Source organism: Hibiscus syriacus, unplaced genomic scaffold, assembly GCF_006381635.1.
Source record: "Hibiscus syriacus cultivar Baekdansim isolate YM2019G1 unplaced genomic scaffold, ASM638163v2 tig00110391_pilon, whole genome shotgun sequence".
Classification (NCBI taxonomy): Eukaryota; Viridiplantae; Streptophyta; class Magnoliopsida; order Malvales; family Malvaceae; genus Hibiscus; species Hibiscus syriacus.
Window position 1 is genome coordinate 939,834 of NW_024062719.1, and position 15,879 is coordinate 955,712.

At 36.4% G+C, this 15,879-nt stretch overlaps 3 protein-coding genes across 3 annotated transcripts; 2 read left to right on the forward strand and 1 right to left on the reverse strand.

Moving 5' to 3' along the window:
• Window positions 1-239: 239 nt before the first annotated feature.
• LOC120123230 (pectate lyase-like) lies at window positions 240-1,602 on the forward strand. The gene has a single exon (XM_039142157.1). It carries the CDS (start codon window positions 255-257, stop codon window positions 1,584-1,586), a length of 1,332 nt encoding a protein of 443 aa, XP_038998088.1. The 5' UTR covers window positions 240-254; the 3' UTR covers window positions 1,587-1,602.
• A 4,472-nt stretch (window positions 1,603-6,074) lies between these two features.
• Window positions 6,075-8,845, forward strand: LOC120123153. The gene is made up of 2 exons (XM_039142110.1): window positions 6,075-6,895; window positions 8,711-8,845. The coding sequence occupies exons 1-2, from the start codon at window positions 6,221-6,223 to the stop codon at window positions 8,795-8,797; spliced, it is 762 nt and encodes a 253-aa protein (XP_038998041.1). The 5' UTR covers window positions 6,075-6,220; the 3' UTR covers window positions 8,798-8,845.
• A 1,216-nt stretch (window positions 8,846-10,061) lies between these two features.
• LOC120123152 (probable helicase MAGATAMA 3) lies at window positions 10,062-14,600 on the reverse strand. The gene is made up of 11 exons (XM_039142109.1): window positions 14,424-14,600; window positions 14,111-14,161; window positions 13,571-13,682; window positions 13,384-13,489; window positions 12,631-12,785; window positions 11,965-12,023; window positions 11,800-11,884; window positions 10,988-11,351; window positions 10,747-10,866; window positions 10,582-10,668; window positions 10,062-10,358 (listed from the first exon to the last, which is right to left on the reverse strand). Exons 1-8 carry the CDS (start codon window positions 14,582-14,584, stop codon window positions 11,082-11,084), a joined length of 999 nt encoding a protein of 332 aa, XP_038998040.1. The 5' UTR covers window positions 14,585-14,600; the 3' UTR covers window positions 10,062-10,358; window positions 10,582-10,668; window positions 10,747-10,866; window positions 10,988-11,081.
• Between the last annotated feature and the right edge of the window lie 1,279 nt (window positions 14,601-15,879).

A 15,879-nucleotide genomic window follows, 5' to 3' on the forward strand; every position in this document is an offset into this window, starting at 1 on the left:
ACAAGTGTATGGATGAAAAGAGAGATTTGAGGAATTTGGTTGTTAAGAATGAGTAAAAATAGTGTGTATGATGTAATATAAAAGAGCGATGCATTTCCCATTCTAATCATCAACCCAAATAAAATAAATCCCAGTTTTTGTGACCAACAAGCTTGAGCTCAACTTGTTGGGTTCGGCTTTGTCTCTCATCTGAATAAATTGTTTGGTAGATCTCAGGGATTTTTTGTTTTTTACTTGTTTAATAACACAAGACAATGGGTGATTCCAGCAGATTTAGTGTTGGCATCCTTGGATTTTGGTGTTCGCTTTTGGTTTTAATCCAAACCCTGCAAGCTCACATTGGGGAATACGATGATTACTTGAGGGAGCGGGAGTTAATGGCGAAAGAGAATCTGGAAAAGGCTTATCGGGCTAACCCGGAGCAGATTGTTAATCACTACAACGAGCATGCGGCCAAGACGATGATGGGTTTGAATTCCACGAGACGTGATATGAGGGGGAAGAAAAAGAATGGCGGTCCTTGCGTGGCGTCTAATCCCATCGATCAATGTTGGCGGTGCGATGAATATTGGGAGATTAATAGGATGAAGCTTGCCGATTGCGCCCTCGGATTCGGCCATGGCACCACCGGTGGAAAAGACGGTGAGTTTTATGTTATCACCGATTCTTCCGATGATATTCATGACCCAAAGCCTGGAACTCTCCGTCACGCCGTCATCCAAACGAGGCCGCTTTGGATCATCTTCCAGCACTCCATGGTGATCACGCCGGAACAGGAGCTTCTCATAATGACCAACGATAAAACCATCGACGGAAGGGGAGTTAAAGTGCATATCGCTTACGGCGCCGGTATTACCATCCAGTTCGCCAAGAACATTATCATCCATAACCTTCGTATCCACGACACGGTGGCTTGTGAAGGTGGCACGATCAAGGATGGTGAAGGACACGCCGGGGTTAGGACAAAGAGTGACGGAGATGGGATCTCTATCTTCGGATCAACCAACGTTTGGATCGACCATCTCTCCATGTACCGATGTTCCGATGGTCTTATCGACGCTATTCAGGGCTCCAGCGCCATCACCATTTCAAACTGCCATTTCACCGATCACAACGACGTGATGTTGTTCGGAGCACACGACTCGTACGACCTCGACGAGAAGATGCAGATCACCGTCGCGTTGAACCACTTCGGAAAAGGGTTGGTCCAGAGAATGCCGAGAAGCCGATTCGGTTTCATCCATGTTGTAAACAACGACTACACCCACTGGCTGATGTACGCCATCGGCGGCAGCAGCCACCCTACCTACGTCAGCCAGGGCAACCGCTACTCCGCCTCATCGGAAACAGTAAACAAAGAAGTCACCAAAAGAGATTACTCCCCGGAATCGGAGTGGAAGAACTGGAACTGGATAACCCAAGGTGATCAGTTCGACAATGGTGCCTTCTTCGTCGAGTCCGGCAGTTCGTGGGTGACCAAGAAATACGGCGGCGACGTAATGCTTGCATACCAGCCTGGTAAAATTGCGCCGTTACTGACAAAGGATTCCGGCGCACTCAACTGCATAAAAGGCAAGGCTTGCTAAGCACTTCCACTTATATCCGACATGTGATCAGGCAGCGTTTTCGACATGTTGGGAACTGTTACAGGAAATGTTCATCGTATGTTATTCCAATTTTCCTTTTCTTCCTTTTTGGTCCCTGTCCCTCTCCTTGCATGGAGATATAGGTAGATGATGTACTCCAACATTTCCTGGTTTTTACTATGTAATATGTATGCTGCAGGAATTCCATTTCTTCAATAAAACATCTTACATTTTGATCTACTGCTCAGATTTTATTTAATTAGTTCAAATCTTAATAAAAAAAAGTTTGTGATTAGTTAGGGATATATTTGTTTCTGTCTTTAGGAAGAAAATGTTGAAATTAAATAATAATGATATAATAAAACTATTCGCCTTAATTATTTAAAAGTTTAAAGAATTAGAATATTTAAAAATTTAATAAGACTAAGGATAATTTTTAAATGTTAAAAAAGATTAAAAAATTGATTTAGAATATCATTTATAGTTCTAAAAACATGTAATGCAGTTAGGGGTCCTTTGGAAATACTTATCGAATTACTTTTTGGCACAAAATTTCGTTTAACACGTAAAAAACATTCTTAAATAACTCATTTTCAACTAAAATTTCACTCTTAAAAAACTCGAATCCTAACTCTTATTATTATAAGGCAGAGATGGTAATAATATTTTAACTAATTCCAAAGAAAATCTTGTAATTTATATTGGAAATGTAATACATATCCGGTTAATGAAAAAAAAAAAGACATCTAATTTTGGATTTCAGAGTAAATCCTTATTAATGATGTAACTAAAAAATTGACTTAAAAAATTTCAAATTAATTAAATTAGTAGATTTATTTTATAATTCAAATTTTATTTTTAAAATATTAATTTTTTTCGTCATTGGATCGGTCTTTTCATTTGATATTTTCTCATAGATGAATTTGGCAATGTCACGACCAATCAAGATGACGTTTATTAGTAATCATGTTGATCATCCCTCTTATGAATCCTCAGATTGAATTTAGATACGTAATTTTACGTTCGTAAATAGTTTCTCGCAATGTCCGCTTAGATTTGTGGTTTTCGATGGTCTTTCAATAGGTTAATCACATTTTATGGTTCATTTACTGATACAATCAGATTTATTCATATCTATTTTTTCGTTTTAGTCATTTGGTTGATTTTTTTTATCTTTTTCGTGTAAGGTCCTTCTATGATTTAAAGTAATTAGTTTCACTGCTATAGGAAAATATCCTATTTATGTATTTGATTTATTATAATAATTATAAATCTTTATTATAATTTTAAATATTTTTTTAATAAAGATTAGTTGCCTTGTCTTAAAAAAAACACCAAAACCTGTAAACTTTATAGAAGTTGCAATAAATAGTGTTCAATCGAGCTTCAACCTTTAGTTTGTTCTATTGATAGATGTAACCAAACAAAGAAAAAGAAAATTTCATGACATATCCCATTAATTCATGCATTATTTATTTATGACTGTCACTGGTCCCTCTATTTTTTTTTTTTTGAAGTTTTAAAATGGAGTGAAATTGGTCTTTAATTCTGGAAATTTGGTCTATTTATTTGTTAATTTAAAAATAAATTAATTGTATAGCTTGTATTCAAATTATGTTTCTTATTTTGAATTATTAATTTTTTTTGAATATTTTAATTTTAAACTAGGACTCTATATTAAACTAATTTTCAAACTTTTGAACATTCTAATTTTATCCTTAAGTTATGATCATCATTTTAAATTATTTCACAAACTATCGAATCTTTCAATTTCATCCTCAAATTCATCCAATAAGTAATTAGTTTCCACAATTATTTAACCTATTTTTTTCAAACATATAATAGTTTAGCTTGACCTAACTATTTTATTAAAGAGAAAATAACCTCAGTGACAAAAAATCTTAGATAATATACGATTTTGACCAACTTTTTTTGGATTTGCGAAAATGACCAACAAAATCGCAATGCGATCTCTAATTCGCATTGCGATCTCCACTATCGCAAATTCACGTTGCATTTCGCATTGCGATAGTTGAAAATCGCGTTGCGTTTTTCCATTTCGCGTTGCGATAGTTGGAGATCGCGTTGCGATTTTCCATTTCGCGTTGCGATAGTTGAAATCGCAACGCGATCTCCATCATCGCAAATTCGCGTTGCATTTCGCGTTGCGATAGTTGAAAATCGCGTTGTGGTTTTCCATTTCGCGTTGCGATAGTTGAAAATCGCGTTGCGATTTTCCATTTCGCGTTGCGATTTTCCATTTCGCGTTGCGATAGTTGAAATTCGCGTTGCGATTTTCCATTTCGCGTTGCGATAGTCTACAGTTGTCGTTGCGATTTTCCAAATTCGTTGTGATAGTTAAAAAAAAAGATTTTGTTTCTTAAGAATTTTCTCTAAAAAGATAGTATACGCGCGGACGTGTCGAAGACACGTATTACCATTACCATTACCATTACCACGACCACGACCACGACCACGACCACGACCACGACCCGACCCGACCCGAGACGAGACGGACGGCGGCGGCGGTGCGCGAGAGTCCCCCTTGTTCTCTATTACTCAACAATGAAGTGGGAAAGCCAAGCCTTAAATACCATTCCCAATAGTGTTTCTAATACAATGTGGGATTGAGCATTACCAACACTTGTTTCCAATACAATGTGATTATTCAGGAAACAATTAACAATCATGCACCTTAAAATAACTGAATCAACAACCAATTACATTAGTATTATACGATTAAATATGTCATAATTAAAAGTCAATCTACAATCAATCGCGATTATTGTAATTTTAAGCAAAACATTCAAAAATAATATCACTATTTAAGGCTCAATCCCACATAGTATTGGGAATAAGTGTTGGTAATGCTCAAATCCCACATAGTATTGGAAACACTATTGGGAATGGTATTTAAGGCTTGTCTTTCCCACTTCCTTGTTGAGTGATAGAGAACAAGAGGGACTCTCGCGCGCCGCCGCCGCCGTCCGTCTCGTCTCGGGTCGGGTCGGGTCGGGTCGTGGTCGTGGTCGTGGTCGTGGTCGTGGTCGTGGTCGTGGTAATACGTGTCTTTGACACGTCCGCGCGGATACTATCTTTTTATAGAAAATTCTTAAGAAACAAAATCTTTTTTTTAACTATCATAACGAATTTGGAAAATCGCAACGACAACTGTAGACTATCGCAACGCGAAATGAAAAATCGCAACGCGAATTTCAACTATCGCAACGCGAAATGGAAAATCGCAACGCGACTGTAGACTATCGCAACGCGAAATGGAAAATCGCAACGCGATTTTCAACTATCGCAACGCAAAATGGAAAATCGCAACGCGATTTTCAACTATCGCAACGCGAAATGGAAAAACGCAACGCGATTTTCAACTATCGCAATGCGAAATGCAACGTGAATTTGCGATAGTGGAGATCGCAATGCGAATTAGAGATCGCATTGCGATTTTGTTGGTCATTTTCGCAAATCCAAAAAAAGTTGGTCAAAATCGTATATTATCTGGGATTTTTGGTCACTGAGGTTATTTTCTCTTTATTAAAAGGGTTGAGATTAGTATATACGGATAGTTTTGGATGAAATTGAAATGTTAAAAAAATTAAGGACTAATTTAGAATGAAAGTCAAAATTTAGGAGTGAAATGAAAATAATTAAAATTTTAAAGATTAATTTAGAATAAGAATCATAATTTAATGGACTACAATTAATTTATTAAAGATTAAAATTAAATTTATAAGCATGTTAATTGGCTTCCACTAATTTTAAATGTGTTGCGAACTTCGAATTTGATTTTCATTAGTCTATGATAACTATAAGGTAATATTTGTTGAAAAAATCTCAATCATTTGACGACGATGAACACTCAAATATCCCTGCAAACGACATAATTGAACCCAAAACTTGTAAGAATGACGATCATGTCATTGATCAGTAAGGTTTTGCATTTTAAACTAAACATTCAAAAGCTAGAATATTATATATTTAATGAAAGTCTATTAACAATATTATAGATTAAAACATAATTTTTTAAATCAAAGAAATAGAAGATATACATTCCTAGAAGTTAAAATAGAAGGACCTACACTTGTTAGGTGATGCTATAATAACATGGACATCTCTTAAACAAGTGGGGTGGATGTTAAGAGGACCTTACATCTAGTTTAGGACTCTAACTCGACTTAACTATAGATTAGGGGTGAGAAATTATTATTATCGAAATAGCTAACTAAGCAGATATAATTTTAACCAAATCAACCGATTTAGGAACATTTTTGGATTAAACCGAAAATTGATCTCATGTGAATACCAGATACCAGGGTTTCATACCAAAATAATAAAATAGGGGATAATATTTCAAATTCTAAAACAATACAGGGATGGAAGGCAGAATTAAAACTCGACTTGTTTATTATAGTCTACACAAGAGTGGCTCTACCAGCAAGAAGTCACTAAAAAGAACGGATGAAAAAGCACCGAATTTTCTTGGGTTCCCTCCCTCTCTCTCAATCTCCCTCAAAGTAATAAACCACTGTAGCTCCATAGAGTTATCGAGAGAGATACCGAGTCACTGAGTGAGAGAGGGAGGCTTTTTCTTCTTCTTTTTCCCTTTGAAAAGCAGCACAAAAATGCCACCTAACGCCCATCGAAACCATGCCCCAGAAACGCGTTCATCCACCGCCAACGGCGACCACCACAACTCTATCACCGCCCCACCTCTCCAACGCCACCACACTTACTATCCTCACCGTTCTTCCTCTTCCTCCGCCTCTTTCAAAGGCTGTTGTTGCTGCCTCTTCCTTCTCTTTTCCTTCTTAGCCCTTCTAGTGCTCGCCGTCGTCCTCGTAATAGTCCTCGCCGTTAAGCCCAAGAAGCCCCAGTTCGATCTCCAACAAGTAGGTGTTCAATACATGGGCATTTCCACATCCAATCCTTCCTCTTTCGACGGCACCGCCACCTCCGTCGCGACCACCCCGACGACCGCCTCTTTGTCTCTGACCATCCGCATGATTTTCACGGCGGTGAATCCCAATAAAGTAGGGATCAAGTACGGGGAATCCCGGTTCACCGTCATGTACCGCGGGATTCCTTTGGGGAAAGCTTCGGTCCCCGGGTTTTACCAAGAAGCTCACAGCACCAGAACCGTGGATGCAACCATCGCCGTCGATCGAGCTAACTTGATGCAAGCTGATGCAGCTGATTTGATCAGAGATGCTTCGCTTAACGACCGTGTCGAGCTCCGGGTTTTGGGTGATGTTGGCGCCAAGATCCGTGTGATGGACTTCGATTCCCCCGGCGTTCAGGTCACGTCTTCAACTTCTCTTCTTTTAGAAACAATTTAACCTCATTTCTAATTACACCATTGTCCTCCATTAAGTTTAGAATTACATTTTCAACCTGTTTGAAAGCACCGCAAGGGGTGGCGCTCGGTCGGTCGGTGGTAGCTGGCTTATAGCCACCGCCATCCCCTCTAGATGTCATTTTCAACTTTTTTGGGCTCTGTTGTTTTTTTTTCCTACCAACTTCCACTCGTCTTTGCTTTGTTATCCATGCTAACTTGCACCCGTTACGGTAGGGGATGTTTTTCTTCCTTGGATACTTTCCTTTGTCTAATTTTTTTCGATTTCCAATAGCCATATAAATCGAGTTACTTTTTTTTAATATTATTATTTTATCTACAAAAGTCGAATTTAAGACACGGTAAAGAATATTTTTACCTCCAATAATTCTTTGAATTTCTGGTTCATTTGGGGATAGAATTGTCATTTGGCGGTCATTGTCTTAGGGAATGTACTTAGTTCTCGATGCATTTTTTCATTGATATTTGACTAATTGATTGTCTTAGGACACGTATTAGAAGACGATTAAAGGTATGTTTAACTTTTAATAAGGGCAATAATTTTTACTTGCTTCTCACGCGCTTTTATGGCACGCACCAATGGCATTTGGCTATCGTGCGGCTAGCTTTATTTTCATGCAATAGTTGACCATGAATCTATGCATATATATTTCTTAAAATCAAACAAATCAATCCATTGGTTTCTGGGATTTATTTATCTATCATTTCGGATTTAGGATTATTCTTTTTTGGGATTTTTAAATTGTGATGTTGTTGCTGTAGGAGTGGAATAAAATAATAAATGTGGTTTAATTTTAAGGGCAAAGTACATCAAGTGTTATTGAACTATATCCAAGTGATCATTTTCTCCATTGAACTTTTAAAAATTATAAAATTTTCATTAAATTTATCAACATTTTACACTTATGTAAAGTTTCCATGATCATTTAGTAACAGTTTGATAAATTTAATAACCATTATATAACTTTTGAAATGTTAGTAACCAAAACGATCATTTGATTATAGTTCGGTGGGCTATGATGTATATACCCTTTAATTATTTAACGGGGGTAGAAATGAGAAGCTTTTTGTTTTGTTGCTGGTTTCTTCGCCATGTGATTTTGGGTAAATGGTGGGCTATCACTTGGACCCACTTGACTTCCTTCTCTGCAACAGTGGGATCCACCTCCCATGAATTTCTTTTATTGTGTGATCCACAAGTTTTTTTTTTAACCCCAATCCTCTTCCAGAATTCAATAGTGCTCGGAAATCTCGTCTTATACGTATAGTAGTCGAGATTAAGTTATGTCTAGTGATAAGCCTTGTGGATGAAAAACAATATAGAGTGAATTTGTCCCCCAAAACGGGGTTTAACCCGACTTGATCAACCCCCTTCTGGATACCTGAAATTGGGACTTAAACCGAATTATATCATTATATTCATGCTTGAATATGCGCTCGAAGATCTCGGGTAACATAAGCATGCATTATGGAACCTTCTTGGAATCTCACTCAACATTGCTTAGCCACGAAGTAGGTGCTTTTCCATCTCATGTATGGTATAGGGACCCATGTTCATGGACCTTAAATCTATACTTTCATAATTGTCATGTGATCTCTCCGCATGCGCTCTAATGGGGAAGCATAGCATCATATCATATCATGTTCATGACATTTTTGGACATTCAATCGTTTTTTGGTCAGATTACTACTACATTGATGATGATATATATGTTGTGATTTTCGTTTTGCTGAAATATTTTTGTGTTGGAATGGGCAGGTATCGGTGGATTGTGCAATAGTGATTAGTCCAAGGAAGCAGTCACTTACATACAAGCAATGTGGATTTGATGGATTGAGTGTTTAAAGCCCTAAACCTCCAAGAGTTTTTCTTACTATTTTCACATTGGTTGAAAAAAGGGATATTTAATTTTCTTTCATTGTTCTCTTATCCACGAATGGATCTGAGTTAAAAAAGCATTGAAGGGGGGGGGGGGAGCCGGGATTCAAGGGGGAGAGAAAGAGGCAGAGAATCACTTCACATGGTTCGAGTATTGCAAAAGTAAAAGCTTAGGCAAAGAAGATTCTAAATGGGAAAAAAGGATCAAATTTTGGTGTCTCCCCGCCACACCCTTACAAACCCAAGGTTTTTGCTTTTTTTTTTTTTTTTGTATCGGTTCTTCGGTTTGAAGGAAGAGGAAATTGTAAAGTTAGCATGTGCAGTGGGTTGATCCTAATATTAATCCAACTGCCACAAGTATCTTTCTCTGTGGTATTCTTGCCTTGTGGGAACCCATTCCCTTCTTCTGGAATCTGATTAAACTATCACAGCAACTACCAGATGTTATAAAGCCTTCAGATTTTCAACATGAGATTAGAAAATCACCAGCTTGATTTTTTACTTTTTTTAACCAATTAAGGACAAATGGTATATTTTTAATCCCGCTTCAAGAGCATTTCAAAGGCTCCAAGATACATTTTAAGGCAAATGTCGAGACAAAAGATGTGCACATGTGAAAGTAAACATTGAATATAAAAAAAGAAATAATATTTTTAGTAATATAAACTCTTTTATCGGATTATATACCTGTAAAAGTGCATATTTCAATCGAGTGAAGTGAAAAAGAAATTTAAGTTGATGTTTATAAATAATTTTTTATTGCTTAAATTTTATTTATTTTTTAGTTAAATCAGAATCGAGAGAAATTAAATATATTTGTTTAAATATAAATATAATTATTTATAATTATATGATATTAATTTATTTTAATTGAAACAACTCTCTAACCAATATATATAGGGATATGATCTACTTACACTTAGTGTAAAAAATTTAATTTTATACCTTTTTATGATTATTAGATAAGGAAAATCTAAGATTGCTATTAACGGTAGAAAATATTAAGATATTCACTAGAAAATAAAATAGTTAATCTCAACCTTTAATTTCTTTCATCAAACGATTATAAAAAAAGTGCAAAATTAAAAACTTTACACTACGTGTAAGTATATCACAACTCATATATATATATATATATATATATATATACTTATTTTCACCATCGTACAATAAGATTTATAGTATTATTTAATATGGCCAACCATGAAATGGAAGCAGAAAACCAAATTAGCCTTGTATAACAATTAAATAACAGTCTCTGATTTAAATTTCTATGGGTCAACAAAACTTTTACCATTTTTTTCTGAAAATTGTGTTTAGTCATCATCATACCCCCCACGTCTCCATCTCCGTATCCTTCTCCATAGTCATTGTCTTCCACCGGTGCTTGATCGGCATCTCCACCCGCATTGTAGGGCACATTAGTTTCCTCATTGTCCATTTCATCCACCATTTGTGCATCCTTGGTAACAGCCTTCATCGACTCCAGATATTCATCATTCAAGAATGATGCATATGGCTTCCCTACCTGCCCAGGGTATTTCTTAGCAATATTTTCAAATGCATTCATTTCAACCTAACCATTTGCCCCAAAAGGGAGAGCAATCAGTCGATTCGGGTAAATGATTGAAAAATCAGCTTACCAAACCAACCCATACTTTATCCGACAATCTGACTACTAACTTAGGAGTTCAATGAACTAACTGAATTGATATATCGTCTGTTAAGTAGTTCAGTGAAAAGACTACCACCTTAAAGAGACAGTCTCGCTTCTCGGCACTTTCTACTAGGTTGCTCCAATGCTCATCCCTCTTCAGTGTTGATGCTGAACCTACAACCTGCAGAAACAACTAAATCTGTTAAGTAAATGATTCATCCAAACTTCAAATTCAAATAGACTCGTTATATCATAGTACCAGTACAGAAGACTTTGCTCGGGTGATCCCGACGTTCATTCGCCGAAAATCAGCCACAAAGCCTATGCCTCTATCTTTGCTCGCCCTAACACAAGAAAATATTACATCCTTTTCCCGTCCCTGAAAAGAAAAACAGAGAGTGCATTTATCTTAGATCTAGTATGTTGGATATTTACCTGGAAACCGGACGTGTAAGTGCATGAAAAGCTTTTCTATTTCAATAAGAGAACAAGAGTATTACCTGGAAACCGTCAATGGTACCGATATCCGCAACCTTTTTTGACTCAACCCCAAACATTTCCTGAAATTTCTCTTGTAAAAGCTTGACTTGATGTCTATAAGGGCTTATAATTGCAAATTGAGAGCTTAAGTGCTGGGTACATGGTTATCAACTTATTATACATGGCAAGAACAAACTCAATCTCATCAGTATTTACCCAGGACCCACTTCCGGAGGGTTGTGATTCTTTCCCTTCATGTATATCGAAAAAGCAAAATGGTCCAAAATAGCGGTATTTGTGCCATTCACGAGTAGTTTGATCTTGAACATCTGATCCATCTTCTAATGCTTCATCATAGAACTCCTTTGAAGGGAAGCTTCTTATCTGTTCAACAAATAGATTAGATTCCATGTATCATGCTAATAATAGATTATCTAATCGAAGACAACACATTGTACAAAGCAACTCATAAAAGCTTAAGTCGCAGCCGGATTATGTAACTGTCTTAATCCTTAACATACAACCACATGATGCAAAAGAAGCATCATTAATTAGAGCTGGAACCATTAATAAACACTAACAATCTTTTAAGACATAAAGCTGCTAAATAAGTGGATGCAATTCAGCACAGCATATCCAAGTATCTATAATCTGCCGTCTCATTGCACCAAATAGGGTATATCTACCGCTATCACATATCCATTGACATCTTTAATATCACCGATATTTTAGTTGTTAAAAGGAATTATAGCTCAACAAATAATTAGTTAACATAACTTATATGAATTTGTTCCTTTGGATAAGTAATATCAATATTCATTTATTTTCTTACCTCAGGATGCATACGATACTGGGTCTTAAGCATCTTTACAGGATAACCAGCCCTCTGAAATCTCTTGAACAAGCTTGTGCCATAGCTTCAAAATTAAGAAGTGTATGAGAGAAAAATACAGGGATAGAAGATAAAGTTACTTAAGCACATTATTAAGTGTTTTACCCAAGTTTCTCAGCAACAGGCGAAATTACAGTAGCTGGTAATTGAACTGGATCACCTATCTAAGGAAAATTAGTAAATTAAAGAACTGCACTAATGGCATTGCCCAAGAAAATGCAATGGTAAATAATGTTAATATCAAGAAGTTGGTACATGAGCAGTGAAGCTTTTCTAGGCATTGTAGAATGAAGATCTTTACAAAAGAATTTCACACTGGGGTGAGATTTACAAGTTTTAAATGTCTATTTTCTTTATTTTAGTCATATCAAATTTGCTTGCGTGCAAACTAGAAATGTATCTTGCAAGTTGAAAATCGACATAGAATCTGTCATTCAGAAATTATGGGCATTTCTACATCAATGTTTCCATATGATCCGAACATGTTCTATTCCTATATGATCATCACAATCACAAAAATTGCCACTATGGAGAACAGCAGAATCTAGAGCACCAGTCTATTTTACCATTACACCGACCAAAAAAATTTCTACCCTCATCTTTAAAGGCAGGTTATTACCAACATCACTATTCACCAGCACTACTATTTTAATGATTTTATACCACACCATTTCCACTGTAACACTCAACTCAACCACCTAATAATTTCATTGTTTTTTAAATATGCTCAAGTAAAATGATGATAAATTACAAATTTCAGGTTATACTTACTTGATAGTTACATCCTTTCAAGGAACTGTTAGATGAAGAAAATAGTACCAAGTATTCACAGCATCTTTGAGAGACTGCCTCTACGGAATGATGCGGTTTAAGACCAATGCGAACAATTTTAGGAGTATATGCACGGACATTTTCGTCACGAACACCTGTATGAAATAGAAAAATATAATGTATAATTATATCAAAAAATGATGGCCAGATAAAAGCACGTAGACTTGAAAACATTTCAGACAACTTTTTAACCAACAATAATCTCCACCCTCCAAAATAATTTACAACATTAAGTACCTAGTCAAGCACTTTCAAGCTTTTACAATGATATCAAAACACAGCCAATATAACTGGTTTCATTTACTACTTTCAGATGAATGCTTCTTCAGTCTTGTCACCTTTTCATTTTAGTTAGAAGAACTTAATATAGAGAAAAAGATTGAACATGCAATAATATATATATATATATATAATCAAGTTTACTAGAGAGGGACAAAAATCAAGATAAATGCTGGATTAAGTTGTTAAAGAAAAACAGTAATAAATAACCTTCTGGTGTCCCTGTTTCAAGAACAATAATATGCTTTAAACTACAATATCCATTCCACAGAAATTTGATGATTAAGTCTAGTACAATAGAATATAAAAAAGGAACCACTGAAGAATGTTGAAAAATGGTTTACTAGTACAATCTATGACTTATAGCAGCTATTTTTCTCTAAAGAAGTAAAAGAGAGTGAGCAAAAGTCATACCAGTTTTTAAAAGGCGAAAAATAATCTCATCAAGAGCAGAATTCGACGGTGCACATACCAGCACCCTTAACCGGTATTTCCGACTGGAATTAACAACTTCTGGTTTCTGCACAGCAGTTGAAGATAGAAGATAATAATTGATCAAATTGTTCAAAGCTAACAAACCAACATCAATACTTAAGCCTACCATCTCATTTCCAGAGGTGGGAAAGAAACCATCATCACCGTCAATAGGCATGATAAGATCCCTGGGATTGCCACTCATTAACCATGGAGAAGCTCGTCCCCAATGTTTGTATCTGCATAATACATAACAATTAGGGTCCAATAGGTCAACAGAAAATATGCATGTCAGATTCGGTTGTATGATGCTATTTTAGGCACAAAAACACTAGCATCTTGAAAACAGCCACTCTATGAAAAGAAAAATATAAACTTAAGATCATTGTACCTGAACTATTATATTGACTTAGAACTGGAAAAGTTTTTAAAATATGTATTTGACAAAGAAAACTTTAAACATCTTCATTTAAGTTAGGGGAACATATAAGGGTAGCTCTCAGGTGCATTATCATTTGAAGAATGAAGATCAATGGCCATCTGAGAAAACATAAAACCTTTCTACACAAACTCCAACTGAAAATGTATGCGAGATGATAAAGAAATTCAAGACATCCATGGTCAACTGTGATTCGATGCAGGGATGAAAGATGGATTCAGAACGTACTTTTCTTCGATGGGTAGTTCTGGTCCACACTTTAGTTCAAGCAATCCACCCCTGTGATAAAAAGATATGTATGAACGCAAATATATGCTATTGTTGGTTTATTTCTACGAGTGGCACATTGCCCAAGATCTAAGAAAATAAAGAAAAAAAATCATACTTAGAGTGCATTCTTCCTGGAGTTTGTCACAGTTGGAGAAGGGAGGCGAGAGGGAGAAGACGAAGGAAGAGAGAAGGGTATCGAAGAAGAATTGGGAGAATTGGGGGAAATGAAGAAACAAGGGTAGGGATTGAGATCGAATTGGGAAATACTTACCTGAGAGGGGAGCACGTGAGGCGCACGGGAAATATTAAAGCACCAAACCAGCAGATCAATATGCTTGGTCCAATAGATACAGATGAAGCATGGGTGGCCCAGTAAAGCCCAAATCCTGTGGAGATAACAAAATTGGTTAGCAAGGATAGGCCAGCTAGCATAACAGATTTTCTATTATGTATGTAAATAAAACAGCAATGTAATGGAAATGATGGTTATGAAAGGAATGAATGAGAAACGTTTTCTGTAATCTCTTTTCTTTCTGTTCCTAAACCCTATTCCTTCGATAATTTCTTCTTCCTTTTACCCAATCCATAACAAATTGGTATCGAGAGCCTGCATTTTCCTGGCCATTGAAGCTGTAATGCCAAAGAAAAACCAGACAATGACTGAATCCCCAGATTTTGCAGCACTACAGAAACAGTTGGAAGATTTGACTGCTTTGGTTAAGCAGTCTCAGGATGAAACCAAGATCCCTAAATGGTAGGAGAAACAAGAGGAGCGCATCACTGTTTTGGAGTCTAGAATGACTACAAATCAAGGGTCCGTCGAAGAACTTTTGAGGATTTTGACTGGTCGAAAAGGAGATCAAAATCAGCCTGATGAGGAACAGGTACAGACCCCTAATTCATCTAACATGAGTGGCAAGCATACTGTACAGGTTACAGTGGTTAATGACAAAAATAGGTTTACTTATAAACCTGATGAGCCTGGAATTTTAAAATCTAAGCCAAATGAGTTGCCTGCTCATATAACTAGCTTTAAAAATGATAATCAAGTGGGGGAGAACAGTGCTGTTAAGAACAATACAGTGGGCTTAGAGGTGGATAGAAGAGGCACAGGGGGGTCTTACAATACTTCAGGGATTATGTTGCATAAGCCCAAAATCGAGCTACCTTTTTTTGAAGGTAGTAATCCAAGAGGTTGGATACATAAATGCCTTAAGTACTTTTCATTATGTAGTATTGCTGTGGAGCAAAGAGTGGAAGTAGCTACAATGTACTTAACAGGAAAAGCAGAAATTTGGTTTGCTGGCTACATTATGCAAAAACATCATGTTACATGGCATGAGTTTGAGGCAGACCTATGTCATAGGTTCTGTGATAAGGCATTTGCTGATATAGTGGAAGAGTTCACTAAGCTGGTACAGAAAGGGTCTGTTGAGGAGTATCAAGACAGATTTGAAGAGCTACAGCCTTATATGTTGTTACAGAATCCTACTCTGTGTGAGGATTTTTTTGTCTCTCTGTTTATTAGTGGATTAAGAGATGATATTAAACATAGCGTCAAAGCCCTAAACCCTAAGACATTGTCTGAAGCATACAGGCAAGCTAAACTGTATGAATTGTCTGTTGAATTTGAAAGTAAAAGACTGAAGCCAGCTTTTAGAAACCCACCCTACCCAAATTCCCTACCTATTTCTAAACCAACTCAGTTACCACTTCCACAAAAGAGT